We start from the raw sequence: 19,019 nt of genomic DNA, 5'->3' as shown, positions 1-19,019 counted from the left end.
ATTGAGGGATCCTGGGCAAATCAGTCTCTCTCAAGCTCAGAGGAAGGCCATGGCCTCTGAATAAATCTTGCCAAGATAGGTCCATTTTAGGGTTGCCATAAATTGGGAAGATATGGAAGAAGAAATGGAACTGCAAGGCATCCAGGGATGTCATTAAAGTGGTGAGTGGGATTAGCGCTTCGCTTCCTGAATAAGAATTCTGTGCCCAGCTTACTTTTACTCATTCCCAACATTTTCACGTTGTTGTAACCTAAAACTTCAGCTGCACATTTAGGAAAACAGTATGCAAACAAATCATGTAACACCTTTGAAACAGTTTCAAAGGTACCTTTGCGTATTGCTATTCCAGACAAACATGGCTATTATGCTGAATATCACACTACGCTGCTATAGTGCTATTATTCTACTTTCACCACTATGGCCACCTGGGATTTGCAGTTTAGGGAGAGGCATTTAGAATGATCAGCCAGAGATCTCTTAGGCCTCACTAAACTACAACCCCCATAATTCCAGAGGAGGCAGCCATAGCTGTTAAAGTGGAATAATAGTGCCATAACAGTGTAGTGTGATACTGATGTTATGTCTCTGAATTCAGAAACACAGTTTAAGCCTCCAAATAGGAAGGGAATGCAAATACAAGAGTTCTAAGCATGAAGGAATGACTCAATGTCTGCAATGCTGGAAATGTGGGCATTGATGGAACATTTAATTGGGGGTGCAAAATTCTAATTTGGGAGAGCAAAGCCATTTCTCACAGCTAAAACCCTGAAGGAAGGTATCTTTCTGTACAGGGTTCTCAGTATGGAAACCAGGGAGGGCCCCTGTATCTTGAATGCTTGTGTTGTTGTTAATTGCCAACAAGCCGACTTTGGAGAAGGCTCTGTTTAGTAGTGATAGTAGTAAGTGTGGTGTAGTGGTTTGACTGTTAAGACTATGACTGGAGAGACCATATGTAACTTGAAGAACAGTAACAATGTGCTTCTTCCCTGAGGTAATAAGGAAGAATAAGAAAGGGTTCTTCCCTGAGGTAAAACCCCACTAAATTCCCTCAGCCACTACTCTACCCACAATGCCCCTCTCTGCCTCAGAGCCTATTCACGCGCTCTGAGCTCTGATTGGCTGAAGCGGGGCGAGGCCATGAGGAGAGGGAAAGAAAACCAAAGCTCCAGGCGACTCCGCGATTGGCGAGGAGAGCCGTCCAATCACCGAGCGCCGCCACGTCCCCGCCTTCCTTTCCATTGGCCTCCTCCTCTACCTGAGCCCTAGCCGCCGATTGGGCGCCTGAGCTGCCTTTCTAATTCGCTCTTTGGACTCCAACCGAAAGAAAGGGGGCGGAGCTTGAGGGCTGGGGTGTTGCAGTGCGCGGTGATTGGTTCAAACTACACCTGCCGAGCGTCGCGATTGGCCGAACGCCTTCCCCATTAGCCCCGCCCCCGCCCCGTTGTGTGCCCTCCTATTGGCTGCGGTATCCGGGTAAGATGGCCGCAGCCGGAGAGTGCTCGCTCGCTGTGCCGTTGAGTCCGGTTTCCCTGACGCACGTCGAGTATCCCTCAGGTAAAGGTTCCTGGTTCGGCTGGGGCTGCGAGGGAAGGTCCGGGGAAAGGAGGAGGCGGTTTGGGTCGGAGGGGAGCGAACGCGGAGCTTCGGGAGAGGAGCGCTGGGCTGAGGGCGACTACTGCGCATGCGCACTGGGGGCAGCGGTGGCTGAGCGCGCATGCGCAGAAGAACTGGGCTTGGGCTTGGCAGGCAAAGAGTGGGGCTTCTCTGAAGAGCTTGGCTTCTGTCTCTCTCTCTCTCTCCTCAGGAGGGCTTCAAGTAAAGAAAAGCTTCAGCATAACTACTGTATATACAGTATGTAGAGAGATCTGGCAGCACCTTCGAGACTCACTGAAAGGAAGAAGTTGGCAGCATGAGCTTCTGCTGACTTAAATCTACTTCCTCAGATGCATTTGCCTTGGGTCCCTTTTTGAGAGGAAGGTAGCACAGAAGACAAATAAATAAAGCACCAAAGTATGTAGGGAGATCTTGGAGCACCTTTGAGACTCACTGAAGGAAAGAAGTTGGCAGCAGGAGCCACCTTCCTAGGCTTCAGTCTACTTCCTCAGATGCATTGGGGAAGTAGACTTTGGTCTAGGAACTTCTTTCTTACAATGAGTCTCAAAGGTGCTGCAAGATCTCTATGCTATTATTATTAATGGTCATTTATTATAGCCAAATGCATCTGAGGAAATAGGCTTCAGTCTAGGAAAGGTCGTGCTGCCAACTTCTTTCATTGAGTCTCAAAGGTGCTACAAGATCTCTACATTATTATTATTGTTATTAATATCCAAATGCCTATGAAGAAATAGACTGAAGTCTAGGTAAGCTCATGCCGCCAACTTTTTTCTTCCATTTAGTCTCCAAGGTGCTACAAGATCTTTCTACATACTGATTCTACAGACTCATACAGCCCTATCTTTGAATTTTACTGTATATACAGTGGTCCACATTCGCTGTGGTTAGGCGTAAAGACCCCTGTGAATGTGAAAACCACAAATAACCCCTCCCCTATTCTTTTTACCTGAGAGGATACATCTCTAGGAATGTCCAGGTCCTCCAAAGCAGCTCCATGGTCAGCATCTGCCAGAGACTGATCATGGAACCATTTTGGAGGGCAGATGCCTAGGGAAGTGTTTTCTCAAGTGATCTCCAAGTTCTCCAGCGCAACTGTATGCTCAGCCTCTGGCTGAGTTGCGCTGGAGGACCTAGAGATTCCTAGAGGGAACATATTAACCAGAAGCCACAAATATGGAGGGCCAGCTGTATCTGCTTTTACAAAATCAATAAATAGATACCGTTTCCCAACAAAGGAGCTTTGGTTTGGATTTGCTGTACTTGCTCATATATTGTCCTATATAGGGTTCAACTACTTTGGTGGATGCGATCCTAGGACCTTAAGGGTTGGGAGGGACTTCGATGGCCAGCTACTCCAACCCTAGTCCGCCATGCTGGGATGCACAACTCAGTTTATACCCTTTAAAAATAACCTTTTAATGGTTTACTATGTCTCATTTTTAGGTACTGTACTTCTAATGCACTTATATTGTTTTACATTTATATGACAGCCGTACAGTACTCTATATACATCTCAGATTCTGTGTTATATTACATTTTAATCCTTTTCTAATTGCTATAGGATTTTATAGTGTGTTTTACTTGTTTTGGTGTTGTTTTGAAATGGCCTAAAGGCTAATCAATAAACATTTCTTCTTCCTGAGTAATAGACAGTGTAGACCACAAACTGAACATGAGTAAACAGTGTGATGCAGAATCTTAAAAAAGCCAATATGATCCTAGGCTGCATCCCTAGATCGGGGGAATCATAGAGTTGGAAGGGACCTCAAGGGCCATCCGGTCCAACCCCATTCTTCCCGGCAGGAATACACCATCAAAGCACTCCTGACAAATAGCCAAGGGAGTGTTTTCCGCTGTCAAACAGCCTTTACCGTCATACAGGTCTTCCTCGTGTTGAGCTGTAATCTCTTTTCTTGCAGCTTGAATCCATCGCTCCATGTCTTGATCTCTGGAACAGCAGAGAACAAGCTCCATGTAAATAGCTTCCTCCCAACCAGGAGTCACACAGTACATATACACCATATATACACACTATATATACACTATGTATGCTGCCAATTTCTTTCAGTTAGTCTCAAAGGTGTTACAAGATCCCTCTATACACTTTATATACGCCACTCACTTCCATGCCACCAACACCTGGAGATGAAGCAGTCTTGTTTTCCGCAGCTTCAGGGGCTAGAACATGAGCCGGTGGATTCAAATTACAAGAAAAGAGATTCCGTTTAAACGTTCTGAAGAACTTCTTTACTGTAAGAGGTGTTTGGTGGTAGAATAGATTGCCTTGGAGCATGGAGAACTCTGTTTCTTTCAAGGTTTTTAAACAGAGATCACCTAATTTAAAATCTGGTGCTGGAGGAGAGTTCTCTGGATACCAGGGACTGCCAAAATGACCAGTAAATGGGTTTGAGAGCCATCAGGCTTGAACTTTGCTTGGAAGCTGAAATGGCCAAACTTGAGGCTATTGTACTTTGGACATAACATGAGACGATGTGATTATTTGGAAAAGGCAATAATACTTGGTGAAGTAGGCGGCAGCAGGGAAAGAGGAAGACGGTATTAGTAGAGGTGGTTTGATGAAGTCAAGCCATAGACCAATGTCTGCAAGACTTGAACAGGTCTGTTAATGACAAGGTGTTTTGGAGGCCTCTCATTCATAGGGCTGTCATGAGCTGAAGCTGACTTGATGGCAGTTAACAACAACATCGCTAAAAACATGGCATAGCCACAGACTTTCTGCTTTGCTGCAAACCAGAACTCTGTCCCATGCTATAGATTCCCATGATTAAAAACCATTTGTGAGCTGGATGGCAAACTGCATGTTGCCTTTTTATCTTTTCCTCCCCCACTTTCTAGACACTAAGCACTGTGGGAGTTAGACGCATTGTGGCAATAAAAAAAGCAAAACACTATCACATGTATTATTTATCTCTCCCTGTCTCTCTCTGATATTTAGCTCCTGCGTCTCGTATTTCCTGCACCAAGCTGGGGTTGCTTTGTGCCTGCAAGCTGGTTGTATTCTACAGTTTTGTGTGTGTGGAGAGAGAGAGAGAGAGAGAATAGCATCAAGTCTCAGTGTCTACTATTTGGAGACTGGGTGGAGCATAGAAGTAGCATTTCTGAGTGATATGCACCCTGTTGTCCTTTGTTTCTTCTTTCCACACATTAATGAATCGAAGCCTTGAATCATTAAAAAGAAGAAGACTACATGCAGAAAGGGATGACAATAGACGCCACACCTTATGTGCTTTGGACAGCATAGCTCAGTGCTACAGCGCATGGATTGCTTGGAGAAGTTAAATCCTCAGCATTTCTAGTTGCAGCTAGGAAAAAACTATGCCTAGAAAGTTGTCATTGTAGACCTGGCAAAGAGGGGTCCTGAGTTGGGGGTGTAGCGCTGTGGTTTTCTGCTGTTTTGGGGGGATGTTTCTGGTTGCTTTTACTCAGAGGTGGGCAAAGTCTAGTCCTGGAGCAACTCAAGACCGTTGTTGAGGCCCGTGACCTTCTGGAATCCGCAGGCCACCTTTCTTCTGCCTTTCCCAAAATGATGAATTATGTATCTTGTTAACTGCCTTCAAGGTGGCTTTGTCTGAATGGGACAACTACAAGTGTTCCTGTTAGTAATTGCCATGCTCAGGTCTTTCAAATGCAGGGTGGCTGCGGCTCTCTTGATGGAGTCTGTAGTGTGATCTTTTCCCCCCTGTCTCCTTCCACTTTGCCAAATTTTATCATCTTTTCCAGTAAGCCCCATCATTTCATGATATGTCCAAAATACAAAAGCCTAAAAGGTTAGTCATCTTTGCTGCCAGTGAGAGTTCAGACCTGATTTACTCTCAGCCCATGATATCCAGAGAACTCCTCCAGCACATTTCAAAGCAGTTGATTTTCTTTCTGTCAGTTTTCTTCACGGTCCAGCTTTCACACCCCTACATAGAATTTGGGAATATTATGGCATGGGCAATCTTGATCTTGGTATTCAATGATATATCTTGACACTTAAGCATCTTCTCTAGTTCCTATTAAATAGGTCGCAGGCCTCTGCTGCACTGTTTAAACATTTTAAAAGGCTGTTTATTTCTGAGCACTTCCATTTTCAAAAAGCATTGGCCATCTGTACCTCCCCCAGAGAGCTCCAGGGATCAAACATTGGCTCCTAGACATGTCTCAGTTGCCCTGCCATGCATTTGCTGTGGCAATGTGTTGGAGGAACAAGCAGGGGTCACTTAAGCAGCATTGCCCAGTGCACCATTTGTTGCCAGTAAGCCAAAATTTCCCCACATTCCTGGTTTAGCGTTTTAAGCAAGCTCGGCTGTTAACTGAGAGACGAAGTGTTGGGTGCTTTTTCCTTCAGAATTGTTGTTTCTTCATAAGCCAGTCTTTGCTCAGTCAGTTTATCAGACATGCCTTTAATCAGTCAGGCAATTGGCAACAATGTCTTTGTAACACCTCTATGAATTAGTCACCTAAAAATCCTTGGATTTTGTTGCCTATCGCCGCTTCTCCATGGGATGGGGAAATGTGAAATCATGTAATAATACTTGAGTGGAAGTGACATGAGGAACGGCTTAAGGAACTGAGTATGTTTAGCTTGCAGAACAGAAGACTCAGGCTGCCTCAACACTGCAGAAATAATCCGGTTTGACACCACTTTAACTGCCATGGCTCAGTGCTATGGTAGTTGGTTGTGGCAATTCCCAGAATTCCATAGCATTGAGCCATGGCTGTTAAAGTGGTGTCAAGTTGGATTATTTCTGCAGTGCACTCTGAGAGGGGACATGATGACCACCTTTAAATATCTGAAGAGATGTCACATAGAAAGTGGAGCAAGCCTGTTTTCTGCAGCTCCGGAGACTAGATCCTGAACCAGTGGATTCAAATGACAAGAAAAGAGATTCCACCTAAACATTAGGAATAATTTTTTGTACCGTTTGACAGTGACTTCATCAGAAGTTGATGGACTCTCTATCTTTGGAGATCTTTAAGGTTGGATGGGAGTTTTTCAGCAGTGCTCTCATTGTGTATTCCTACATGGCAGTGGGTTAGACTAGATGGCCTTGTGGGTCCTTTCAACTAAGATACTACAATTCCAATGTAACTCAAAAAAGGCCCAGATTTGGGCCTCATTTTGGTGGAGTCTTGGAGGGAAGAAGGAGTGCCTGGAAGTGCCAGATAGGCAGCCCAAGCTGACTTTCTATTTGCCTTCTCCTTACAGGTATGTTCAGCGGAAAGTGTAGGTACTCAGTCATTGCTTGGAGAATTCAAGTTTTCCAACCCAGATGTGTATCATACAGGGGAAGTTATTCACTCTAGATTGCTGGTATAAATACAGTACAGTTCCAAATGCAAGTTAGCTGTGGGAAACAGAGACAGGTTGGAAAATAGCTGAAGAGCTGACCTTGCATCTCTTCTCTTCTGAGCCTTTGGGGAGTTTATTTAAAGTCTTATCAAAGAACAGAGAAATCCAATACTTGCCCCAGCCAATTTTCCAAGAGTGCTTTGAATCAGAAAAAGTAGGCAGAACAGGAAAAAAGCAGTAGATGAAATAGAAATAGCTAAGACATAGAGGAAAGACAAAGACAAACATCTCAGCTTCTTGGGGTTGGGGAACGGGGAAGAATCTGGATGAGTTAAATAGTACTAAAAGTTCTGAAAATGAAACATACCTGAATTGTGGAGAATCTACTTATAAAGCATAGGAAAAGAATTTGCCACTGAGGAGGAATAGATATAAAGCCCATCTCCATAACAGATCTGCCTTTGTTCTGTTAAACTTTTTGGGTTTTGGGTTGTCATCTGAGTGGTGTCATAGGTTCTCATGTTTCATATTGAAGCTGTGGGATCTGATCACAGATATCGAACCATGAGAGACCTCTGTTAAGAGCTCCTAGCTTCATGGACCTTGGAATGCCAGAGACTGAGGATAAATAGGAAAACAAGCTTTACTCTTTGGTGCTGCCAAGTGTGGTGGTGACTGCCACCTAAGACCAAAGAAGACAAGATACAGGTGATTTGTGATCAGATTTCCCATCTCTTTAGCATGTAATAAGCAACTACAGTCAATCCTCCACATTTGCGGCTTTGACTTTTGATATGTTCTCTTTAGAAGTTGTCCAGCGCAACTCTGCTAGAAGTTGACCATAGAGCTGTGCTGGGGGACTTGGATATTAGTAGATAAAACACATCTCAAGGTATTTCTAGGTTCTCCAGCGTGATTCTGTGGTCACCTTTTGGCTGATGTTGGCCATAGAGTTGCGGTGGAAGACCTAGAGAAGTGTTCTCTTGGGTAGAAAAAACCCCAATGTTTTTTATATGTGTTTTTTTCCACTTCCATGGAGGTCCTGTGCCCCAAACCCAAGTGAATGTGGAGGACCCCTTGTACATATGTGATACTGTGCGCACACAATTTGAATTTCTCTCTTTCTCTCTCTTTCTCATACAATCACAAACTGTTTTTTTTAAAAATATAGATTAGAATTCAAAGTTCTATTTGGGACAGTTTTAAAGGAAAGTAAAACACACTCCCTTTCCCCTTGACGCCGTCATTTGGTGGCTTCACATCTTTTGTATAGGGTTCCCCCTATTCTTAAAGGTCAAAATGTTTTTCCTAAGGCTTAGTTTTCAGCTAAAACAGGCGGGTGATTTTAGTCTCGCTGTTCCCACCTCTGGAATGTGGCCTCCAAGAAGTCAAATCCAGCTCTCAGGCTGAAAGGACATCTTAAGAATGTGGGGTTCCCCGCTTTTCACATCTTATCCATTATCCTGAAGTCTGTATCCAACCTTGATACCTGAAGATAGTTTTGCTTCTGGGTACCAGTCACTGGGAAAGAACAGAAGGGAGGCATTGTGATAAATTGGCCCAATTGCTCAGGGATGGCATGCAAAATAAAAAGCATACAGCCATGCCCATTTCTGCTGTACTGGTTGAACTGATTCCCACCTGCTGTGGGACCATCTGTACTGTTCTCCCACTTGCTTTTTATGTAGTTGCCAGAGAATCTCTCCTGTTGATATTGTTGCGCAAGCGAGTTAAAATCCACCTGCTCCCACTACAAGGGTGTCTCTTTTTAGTGCTGAAAGCACATTTATGTGTTTCTGTAAACCTCACCGCCACTTGTTCCAGACTTAAACTAAACCTAGCGCATAAAGCAAAATGAAAAAAGAGTCCAGCCCTTCTCTTTTGGGTCTCTGTCTGTGCAAAGAAGTGAAGGATGTGTTGCTTGTATACATAGGATCCCCATCCCTGGTTTTACTGCTGGAGTCTTTTTTCAAAGCTTGCGAGCTGCCATTCCTCTGAGAATAAAAGCCTTCCTGTCAAGTATCCTGGAAATATTTTTCTCTTGTATGTGTTTCTTAAAAAGCAACAGAAGCCCTGCACCAAGTGATGATGATGTGACCAGAATTTCTGCCACAAGCAGACATTTTTCAGGAAATGGTGGTGAAAACTGGGTGTTTGGAAGAAGGATGTGGTCTGGCTTCCATTTATCCCAGGCTACATTTCCATTTTTAGTCAATGCTTTTGTGGCAAGCCCCACATTTTCCTCTGGTGTCAGGTGGGTGCTGTGCTTTACTCCATCTCTAGCTCTCTCTTTCTCTTACACTCAAATACACACACACACACACACACACACACACACACACACACACACACTCCTCTCCATTCAATAAGAGTGTATCCACCTTGTCAATTAGAAAAGTTTGATACCACTTATAACTGCCATGACTACAGAATCCTGGGTTTTGTAGTTTGGTGAGGTATTCAGCCTGGTCTGTCACAGAGCTCTGTAGCAGTGTAGTTTTGCTGTTGCTGTTGTGTGCCTTCATGTCATTTTCAACTTACGACGAACCTATCACAGGGTTTATTTTGGCAAAGTTTTTTCAAAGAGGGTTTGCCATTGTCATTCTTTGAGGGATGTTAAATTTGTGGCCTTGGCAAGCTTTGTGGCAAGGTCTTCATCAAGCTGCGTGAAGACATAGAAGGAAAGTAGGCAAGACGGCATTTGGTCACTGTTTGACTCTTTTCTCTCCCACCTCAGGTGACTTTACAGGTTATCTCCTTGCCTACGTAAGCCTGGGTCCTATTTTCATCATAGTTGGCTTCATCACACTCATTGTTTTCAAGAGAGAACTTCACACGGTGAGTCTGGCTTCTATATTCCAACCAAAGCTGGTGACCTTTTGCATTTTGGAGTTCCACAACTTTCCCTTCTCCTGTCCCTCTTATCTACCAAACATTGTCAGATGCGCAACTGTACGTTGAGACAGCATGATAGACCATAGTTTGTTGCTCTAGCCAGCCATTGCATGGCAGGTGGTCAAGCAAACTATGGTTTGCCTCTCCCATTTCTGCTTGGTTTATCTTGCACCCATTTTGTGAGCTCCTGTTTTTGGTGGGCAGTTGGGGAAACAAACTGGAAACAAACCATTGCTGTTTATATAGATGGTACAATAATCCATGGTTTAAATAAACCTGAGTTCATGAGTCACTACCAAACCATAGTTTTATATGTCATAACAAGCCAGCTTACAGCAAACCAATGTCAGAATAATACCTGTGTTTTTCTATTTCAGTAGAAGAAACAAGAGAGTCTTAAAGCATTTAAAAAACTTAGAGCATAGAGTATATTGTATATACGCATGGAGTACTGAGAGATGAACAAAAAACAACAGTCCTGTGTTTCTTACAGAGTGAACCCAAAAGATCAAGCAAGACAAGAGAAGGAGAGACATAGGTACCTGACAGTACAGTGAAGAGCACAAATGCATGCAGAAAGCCATCAGGTTGAATGTGACTCATTCCTGATTTGTTTAGCAGCCAGTGGTGAATAGGCCTAGCAAGATCAATGGAGTTAGTAGCAGAGCAAAAGAGGTAGCAGTAGTTACGTTGCAGATTGATTTATGTTTTCGTTTACTTACATTTTATTCCAGAAGTGTGGGGACCCTCAGGCTCTGGGGCTGAATCTGGCCTGCTGTGTTTTCCCAGAAGGCTGTTCCCCCTTCTTCAGTGTCATAAGTGTCTCTTAAGGCTTAGGTACTGGCAGAAGGAGCTTTGAGTTGAAATATGCTGCCATTTTTAGTTCCATCCCTCTGGCCTTACTAGCCCCTGGAATGTAGCCCTCCAGTCATTTCTTGTTAACTGTCACCAACTATTTTTCTTACTGAATGTGCTTGGTCTTTTGAAATAAATAATCTTTATATTAATTCAGGATTTGGTGATGTTTCTTCTTTGTGGGCAAGCTTGTGAAGTTGTATTTAAAAGGCAGATGATGATGGTGGAATCCTATTGGTGCACTCAGCCAGTGTAATACAACTGATGGCAGCAGGACAGAAAAGGCCATGGGCATAATATTTATGAAGGAGGCAAAGCACTAGAGAAGTAATTTGTGCAGAGCCAGCAGATTTTGTCCACTTGCCTCATCAGGCCTCCATGGTCCTGGAAAAAGTGCAACTACTTGCATAGTACACTAATAGGATTCTGTTCCAAAGCTTTAAATAAATAGCTCATTACAAGTTGCTTACTCTGACTCAGAATCTTGTATTGCTACTTTCCTTTTGTAGATCTCTTTCTTGCTGGGGCTGCTATTCAACGAAGGTGTGAATTGGCTCATAAAGAATATTATCCAAGAGCCACGGCCTTGTGCAGGTAGGCTATTGCTGGTGGGGAAAGGCATGGGTATGCTTACCGAGTCAGTACAGGTTGAACCTCCCTTATCCGGAACTCCGAAAATCTGAAATACTCCAAAACCTTAGGGAAAGAGTTCCAGTGCCTGGGAGCAGCCACATACCCAACAAACATGCCTGTGAAGGTAGTGGGGATTCAGCATCCTCCCTATCCTTTAGCCCAGGTAGGAGAATTGAAATGATGTTGCACTACAACTCCCAGCATTTCTCACCATTGGCTGTGCAAACCAGAACTGCTGTGAGTTGCTGTTTAAACCATATCTGCAGGCCACCTGTGATTTAACCCGAACCCAGTTGTGGGCAATAGATACTGTTCACCCGAATCCCTATAACCAGCCTTTTCCCACACTGATATCCATTACAAATACTTTTCATAACACCAGCTAGCATTGGCTATGTAGATAACGAGGATTGTAGTCCCACAGATTAGAAGGCCTTCTGGGTGGAGAAAGAAAAACAGAGGAAAGACAGCCATGCTGGGTCTTAGAGTTCTACTGGCCATTCATGCTTTCATGAGCCCTTTGTTTGTTTTCTGTCTCCTTTGCCGTCTCTTCAGAAATCCATCCATCGGTCCATTCGAAGTACGCGATGCCTTCCAGCCACTCCCAGTTCATGTGGTTTTTTGCCATCTACTCTTTCCTCTTCCTATATTTAAGGTGAATCACTTTCCCCTCAATATTCATTAGAGGTGTTACAGACTCACTATTAGATATGATGTGATTTGGCAAGGACAGTTCCTTTCCTGTCTGCCTTCTTCATCTGTTTTTCAGTTGGGTTCCCAAAGATAGTTCCAGTGGAGTGGAGATGACCTTTTATGGAGCAGGGCAGCTAAATGCTCGTTTTCTTTTCTAATGTGTATATTTGTAGCAAGTGTGATCTGGGGTTTGGATTTTTCTGATGCCAGGGTGAGGTAGTAGACTATCTGAATTTGTTTAAGGATCACAAATGGTGCTGTGTTTGCAATTGCTTTTGCAATGGAGTCCCCCCCCCCAATGTTTTTGTAGAAATAAGTTTACAGTGACATCTAATGTCAGCCTTTATGCGCACCAAAATGGCATCTGATGACTGGCATTAGACCCAACCAAGTTCAGAAATCTGTGTGTACACTTACGTATGTCTATCATAAATTTAGCAAGCTTCCAGCCCTTACAGAAGTGAACAGGCCTTGAGAATGTATGGGGAATGTGTCTTTGATCAGTTTATTTGTACAGTCCATGTGGTTGCCAGTATGCCCAGCTTCAGAAATCTGTGTGTGCACTTATGTATATTATAAATCGAGACATTTCTAGTCCTTACAAGAGGTGAACAGAGCTTGAAGATGTATAAGGAAAGTGTCCTTGAAAAGCTTATGTGTCCAATCAATGTGGGCTGCATCTGCACTGCAGAAATAATCCAGATTGATACCACTTTAACTACCATGGCTCAATAGTATGGAATTCTGAGAACTGTCATTTGTTGTGGCAGCAGAGCTCTCTGATAGAAAAGCCTAACTGTCTCACAAAACTACAATTCACAGAAAATGCCATAGTATTGAGCTATGGCAATTAAAGTGATCTTAGCCTGGATTATTTCTGCAGGGCAGATGCAGCCATGGTTGCTGCATTCATGCTTACACATTTGATAATAACATATTTTCCCTTTAAGACCCTGTTTTATAATTTTAGGTGCAGACCTAAATACGCTATAGGCGAAGAGGACAAAAAACTAGGCAGTTTTTCTTTGTTCCGTGTTTTTCATTTTCAGAATTAAAGATTTGGGTGTTTGTGCATCTTTTTAATGTAGGTGTAGCATTTTAGGCCTGCCAGGCATGAGTTTACTAGATTGTGATCATAACTGCTTGCCTGTATAGTGAAAAGTCATTCAAGTTCAGTCTCTTTGTCCCCTCCAGAATGCACCAAACAAACAATGCCAGGTTTCTGGACTTACTGTGGAGACATGTGCTGTCCCTCTGCCTCTTAACAGTGGCCTTTCTGGTTTCATACAGTAGGTATGTCACTTTTGTTATAGTGAATAGTTTTGGGTCCCTGTTGCGCTATTGGTGCATTGTTCCTGAGAGCAGCCTGTTAAAACTGAATTGGTTCTGGCTGCAATGCAACATCTTTCTTCTTCTTCTTCTTCTTCTTCTTCTTCTTCTTCTTCTTCTTCTTCTTCTTCTTCTTCTTCTTCTTCAGGGAAATGCTTTTGTAGATATGCCAGAGATAATTCTTAAACGGTCCTTTTGTAAGAAAAGCCCATTGAGGCTTATGCTATAAGAGGCTGAGCTACAAATCAGGGAAGTCCCAAATTTCAGTATTGTTTCAGATGTAAACATACTAGCTGGACTTAGTCACAGACCAGCAATCTTCAATTACTGGCCTGCCTTATAAGGTTGTGATACTGAAATAATAGTTGAGACCTTCCATTGTGAGCTGCAAAACATAACTTTACCATAACAGAGCTACATCTCTGAGATGATAAAGAACCATGTTAGAGAATTGTGACAGCATGCAGTGGGGCACTGCACAAGATGTCCCACCCCATCAGGGGGCCACTGCACAAGACAACAGAGTGTTCCTGTAGCCAGACGCAAAATCAGTGCTGAGACTTCTGGAGGACATCGACAGATGTCAGTCCTTGTGTAATCATTCTGCGTCTGGTCATGGACATGGGTACATAGCTCGATGGGGTGGGGATGGGCTTCAGAGAGTGTATGGTAGGTCCAGGGTGGTGGTGTATGGCTCAGCCTAATATACAGTGGGTCTGTAAGTGGAACTACTATGCTAGGCTGAGCCATACAGAATTGCAGCCTGAAAGGCTATTTGCACTGCAGAAGTAATAAGAGTTTGATACCAGCTTAACTGCCTTGGCACCATCCTAGGGAATCTTTCCTTTGAAAATTGGTAAGGCTGGTGGCACAACCACTTATCTAGCATCCTTGCTTCTTAATAATCCTTCCTCTTCTCCGGCATCCAGGGTCTATCTACGCTACCACACCTGGAGTCAAGTTGTTTACGGAGGCCTTGCAGGGACCATCATGGCCGTAGCTTGGTTTATCTTCACGCAGGAAATCTTAACACCATTGTTCCCAAGAATAGCTGCCTGGTAAGTCTTTCTTGCCCTTTCTGGTGTCCCCCCCCCCCCCCAATCAGTCTGCCTTCAGGAAAGTGACACCACAGTTTTGGAATATTTTGGAAGAGAAAGATTAGATGTCTTTTCACTTAGTATATGGAAAATCTTTTTCTCGGGAGATGTCACTTGAAGCTGAAGCTGGGAAGCAACTATGTATTTGAAAGGTCCTAAGTCTCAGCTTCCACCATATGTGATAACTTCCACAGTCCCATTGCGACCACCAGGAGTGAGAGTTTATGGTAGGGCATGAATATAATCGTTTAATATATATTTTAAGCATTCTGGCTGAGGGATACTGAGAGCTAATATGTAACATTTCCAACTGTAATTTTAATAAGTAATTAAGAGGCCAGCCTCCTCTCCCTATGTAATTACAGAGTTTAGCTAGTCACAAAATTAACATTTCCAGGCTCACCTCTGAACGACTTTCCAAACATTTCAGGTTCTGCCTTCTAGCTAAGTTCAGAGTACTATGTCCTGTTGATGCATTGAGATTATAAAAACTAACAAAAATAAGAGCTGAAGTGAATTCTCACTCTCCGTTTCCTCTGTCTCTCTTCCCTCTTCCACTCTACTTTCTTACCCTCTACCCTTTCCAGGCCAATATCTGAATTCTTCTTAATTCGAGACACCAGCCTCATCCCAAATATCCTATGGTTTGAATACACCGTCACCAGGGCAGAAGCCAGGTAAGAATAAGGCTTAGCGATTGTGCAGAAAGCCACTAGGTACACAGTCTGTTAAAAGTCCGTAGCCTGGATGAGAATTCAGTGGTACATGAGCTCTAGTTTGGACCTGAAAATTTAAGCCATTTGAACTACTGAAGGAACCACTTTTTGGCAGCCATCTGTCACAGCAAGGCCTACATATTATACTTGCCAGAAGGTTGTTCCAGTGAATGTGATCCCTTGGGCAAGTGGTCCTTTCTCCCTGAGGGTGTCCCAGTGCACAAATTATGGAAAGGCCTTGAACATCTTGGCTACAGTTTTGAAAAATGAGTACAGGTTGAGTCTCCCTTATTCGAAATGGTAACAGTAAATGCTTGCAACGGTAAACTGGTTTATGATATTGTGAATTCCCAATAGAATGCCAGCCAAAGTTGGACTGCAGCCAGTGGCAAGGAATCCAACAAGGGAAGGGTCTCAGGTCATCCCCTCATGGCCAAATCTAATTTTCTAGTGAGCCCCACCGAACTCTTTCAGAGATTACATTGCATTTGAGTAAGACTCAGTGCAGTCAGTTGACTTAAGATGTCTTTAACCTGAAGACTGCCCTCCATGTGAACCATTTTGAGGGCTGAATCTGGGGAGGAAGGGAGGGCTGGAATTCCCTGCAAAACACACCAATCAAATGTTGATTCCCACCTGCCTGCTGCAGGAACCGACAGCGTAAGCTGGGGACCAAGCTGCAGTGAACTTGGAAGGCTCTCCAGAAGCGGACCACCTGATTCTGCCTAGCGATGATGAAGGGCCAGAGCAGAGAGACCTGTACAGAGCTGGGAGCAAGGTGTGGAGCCTTTTTAAAGAAAGACGGACCAAAGGACCAGGCAGGGACCACCACCTGAAGACCAGAGGCCTTTTCCAACCTAGCTGGATCAACCCTGCTGCATGTTGAGGACCGAACGGGCACAGGCCCCCTCCCTTCTCCCCATTTATATATTGCAGATGCACAGTGTTAGGCATGCCCTTACTCTCCCTGGGGCAAGACCTACGGGGATTCCTCCTGCACAACTCGGCCCATTTCGCCCGGAGCTTGTGCAAGACTGACGCCGGTAGGCCATGCCCATGGATTTCTTTTTGAAAAAGTGGGGCAGGGGAATGGGGTGCTTGGAGAATATACCTAGTATCTTGTCAGCGGGATAAACCATATATAGCTCTGACATTTTTTTCCCCTATCGAATCTCCCCTTTTTTGCGGCATGCGATATACCCACTATTTATTACTATTATTTTTTAAACGGACTGTTGTTTGCAAAAAGGGGTAGGGGGTGGGGAGGAAACGGAGGGTGCCTGTTTGGATATGGGTTTTGGGGAAGGGGAAGCTATTTTATCTCCCCTGGGGGGCATGGGGGAGGATTGAGGGAGGGTTACTGAAGCTAATGGGGAGGGGGGGGTGGCAGCCAAGGGGCCTGGATTGGCGGCCTTTTTTTCCTTTGACTTTTAATTTTCCATGACTGTTCAAAGCATCTGGGTCAACCTCAGGTGCACTTTATATCAACTGTAAGAACATTACAACTAGAGGGATTGCTTTATTTTTAACACTAGTGACCTTTCTGCACACGGGTTAGTGGAAGGTGCGCACGCATGTGTGTGGGTATGTTGACACAGTGGTGGAAATTCCACTATGCTAATTTTATTTTTGTGGGGGTTTTTTGGCCCACCTTTCATTCAGATAAACTTGTTCAGACTGTTTGCTAGGGACCAGTTCTTTTCCCTTTCGTGCCAATAATTTCATCCCCTCTTCACCACATGCCTTTTCCTTCTCTTCCCCTACTCCTCTACCTAAAATACCCACTCACACCACTGAAAACTTTGTTACTGGTTGTTTAACATGGAAAAACAAAAGCTAAAAGGAAGCACTGTTAAGGCACCGCTATGTTCTTAATGGTTTACAACGATCCTTAAGCTATCCCCAAACTTTTACATACTCAATAAAAGCGTTTTTATGGTCAGGTCTAGTCTATACTTGATTTTGTTGCAGTGGTTTCCAATTGTGTATGGGTTTCACAAATGCAGGAAGATGGATAGGCGTCTCTTTTTGAGGCTTGAGGCCTCTTGAGCCCTGCTTGGGAAACAGTTGCAGGTCACCCCTAAGTTGGAGGCCCACCTACATCGAAATAGGCACTTGGCTTAACATTTTGGTTCAGAACTTTGCAAAAAATGGCCATAAATACTTCCCATTAAAATCAGAAGCACCTTCAGCAAGCATCAACTGCTCCATTCTTTTGCTTTCAGCAGGATTTAGGCTTCAGCCCTGCGCACTTACATCTATGAGACCTTCTTGTTCATTACCTTCACCTTCAACTTACGTGAAACTTGGTTGTTGAGAGACCTCCAGGTTACCCAGCCATCAGCAGCCCTGGTCAGGTCTAGCAAACTCAGGGCAGCCATGGCTTCCTTGACTGAGTCTATCATCCTGTAAAGCAGTTGTCTTTCCCTACGTCTTGAGTCTTACTTCTAAGAAGCACGGCTTGCTTCTGTGTAGACTGCTCTAGGATTGCATTGCCAAAATGTGTCCAATATACCGGTTTCCACCCAGCTCTTTAGCTGAATGCTTTGCCCAATACAAGGCTACGGCCTTTGCTGGATTATGGAGTGTCTTGTTTTATAACCCGTATGATGGGATGGGTAATTGCCTTGCTTTAGGACGGATGGGGAACCTAGGGCCTAAAAGGGAAAGAGCATGTCCCCTACACACAGCAAGTCTCTAAGAAATTACATCAGAGCAACCAGGAAGGTCAGTTACTGAACAATACTGCTGTACAATACTGCTGAACGTACGCCCTTCCAGATTCTGAGAAACTACTATTCCCATCATGTCTTACCACCAGCCAAGCTGAGGGAAATTTTAGCCAGGCGCATGAGGTCTTGGTTGCATCTCTCCTCCTTATGGCAACACTACATATAGTGTCACTATAAGGGGAGGAGATACAACCAAGCCCTCGTGAACCTGGCTAAAACTTCCTTCAGCTTGACTGGTCCTGAAGCACGATGGGAACAGTAGTTCATCAGAACCTGGAGCGCCATAAGTTCCCCACTCCTGCTTTAGGGCCTGCTGTAGGTCAGCTCTTGTGGTGTGGCTACCATGCTGTGATGCTGTTGTTTCTGGGAGAGTACACATATGCTTTGAGAAGGCACACTATTCTCAGCTTGGTTTTATAGTTTTCCATGCTGTAGCCACTATCCTATATCCAGTATAGCGTAGTATGTGGAACCACACTACAGCTGGCCTTTCACTGCCTCCCAGACTCTGCCTGGTTAGAGCAGTGGGGAAGCACTGGGCTATGTTCCTGTAACCAGACACAAAATTATTACATCCTCTGGAGATCCCTGCAGATGATGCAGTTATTCCACATCTTGCTACAGGGGCATAACCAACGCTCTCACCAAGCATGGAGTGGTCATGGGTGCAGTGAGTCTAGGATAGGTCTGGGGATGGGGGGGAAGGAGTTTTGATCAAAGGAATACCAAGCTGCACATTAACCAAAACAAAGGTTGACATGATTGTGTAAGTCACTAAGAACATGCCAGACAATACTAGTGTCAGGCTCTTTGAAGCCAGACTAATTGCACAAACAGCTTTCTAGCTTCAGAATGTACCAAAGTTTCTGGCTTTATTGTGACTAAGCAGCGATGATGATTACAGAACAGTTACCTAGATTTACTAAGATACTTCATTTACTAAGTTGTTTGTGTAGAATGCTGGTCATGCACTTTGTAGCTAAAGCCAGTCTGAGTGCAAATGACCGCGTTTGAGAGAGTCTGCATTTATTCTCTGCAGTGCGTCAATATGCAGTTTGACACCACTAACTGCCATGGCTCAATGCTATGGAGTCCTGGGATTTGAAGTGGTATTTGCTGACAGAGAAGTCTGTCTTACAAAACTACAAATCCCAGAATT

The 19,019-nt window shown here is 44.1% G+C and overlaps 1 protein-coding gene across 2 annotated transcripts; it reads left to right on the top strand.

The window, feature by feature from the left end:
* Positions 1-1,473: 1,473 nt before the first annotated feature.
* Positions 1,474-16,412, top strand: DOLPP1 (dolichyldiphosphatase 1). 2 transcript variants are annotated; one of them, XM_089535150.1, is made up of 8 exons: positions 1,474-1,554; positions 9,648-9,748; positions 11,170-11,254; positions 11,849-11,948; positions 13,181-13,279; positions 14,245-14,373; positions 15,000-15,089; positions 15,778-16,412. In XM_089535150.1, exons 1-8 carry the CDS (start codon positions 1,479-1,481, stop codon positions 15,812-15,814), a joined length of 717 nt encoding a protein of 238 aa, XP_089391276.1. In that variant the 5' UTR covers positions 1,474-1,478; the 3' UTR covers positions 15,815-16,412. The 2 variants fall into 2 exon arrangements, with proteins under 2 accessions (XP_089391276.1, XP_089391277.1); XM_089535151.1 differs by lacking the exon at positions 1,474-1,554 and adding an exon at positions 9,081-9,164.
* The last annotated feature ends 2,607 nt before the right edge of the window (positions 16,413-19,019 follow it).

Source organism: Sceloporus occidentalis, unplaced genomic scaffold, assembly GCF_023333645.1.
Source record: "Sceloporus occidentalis isolate IW3139 unplaced genomic scaffold, rSceOcc1.0.p SCAF_8, whole genome shotgun sequence".
In the NCBI taxonomy this organism is placed as follows: Eukaryota; Metazoa; Chordata; class Lepidosauria; order Squamata; family Phrynosomatidae; genus Sceloporus; species Sceloporus occidentalis.
This window is presented reverse-complemented; position numbering and strand designations above follow the sequence as displayed.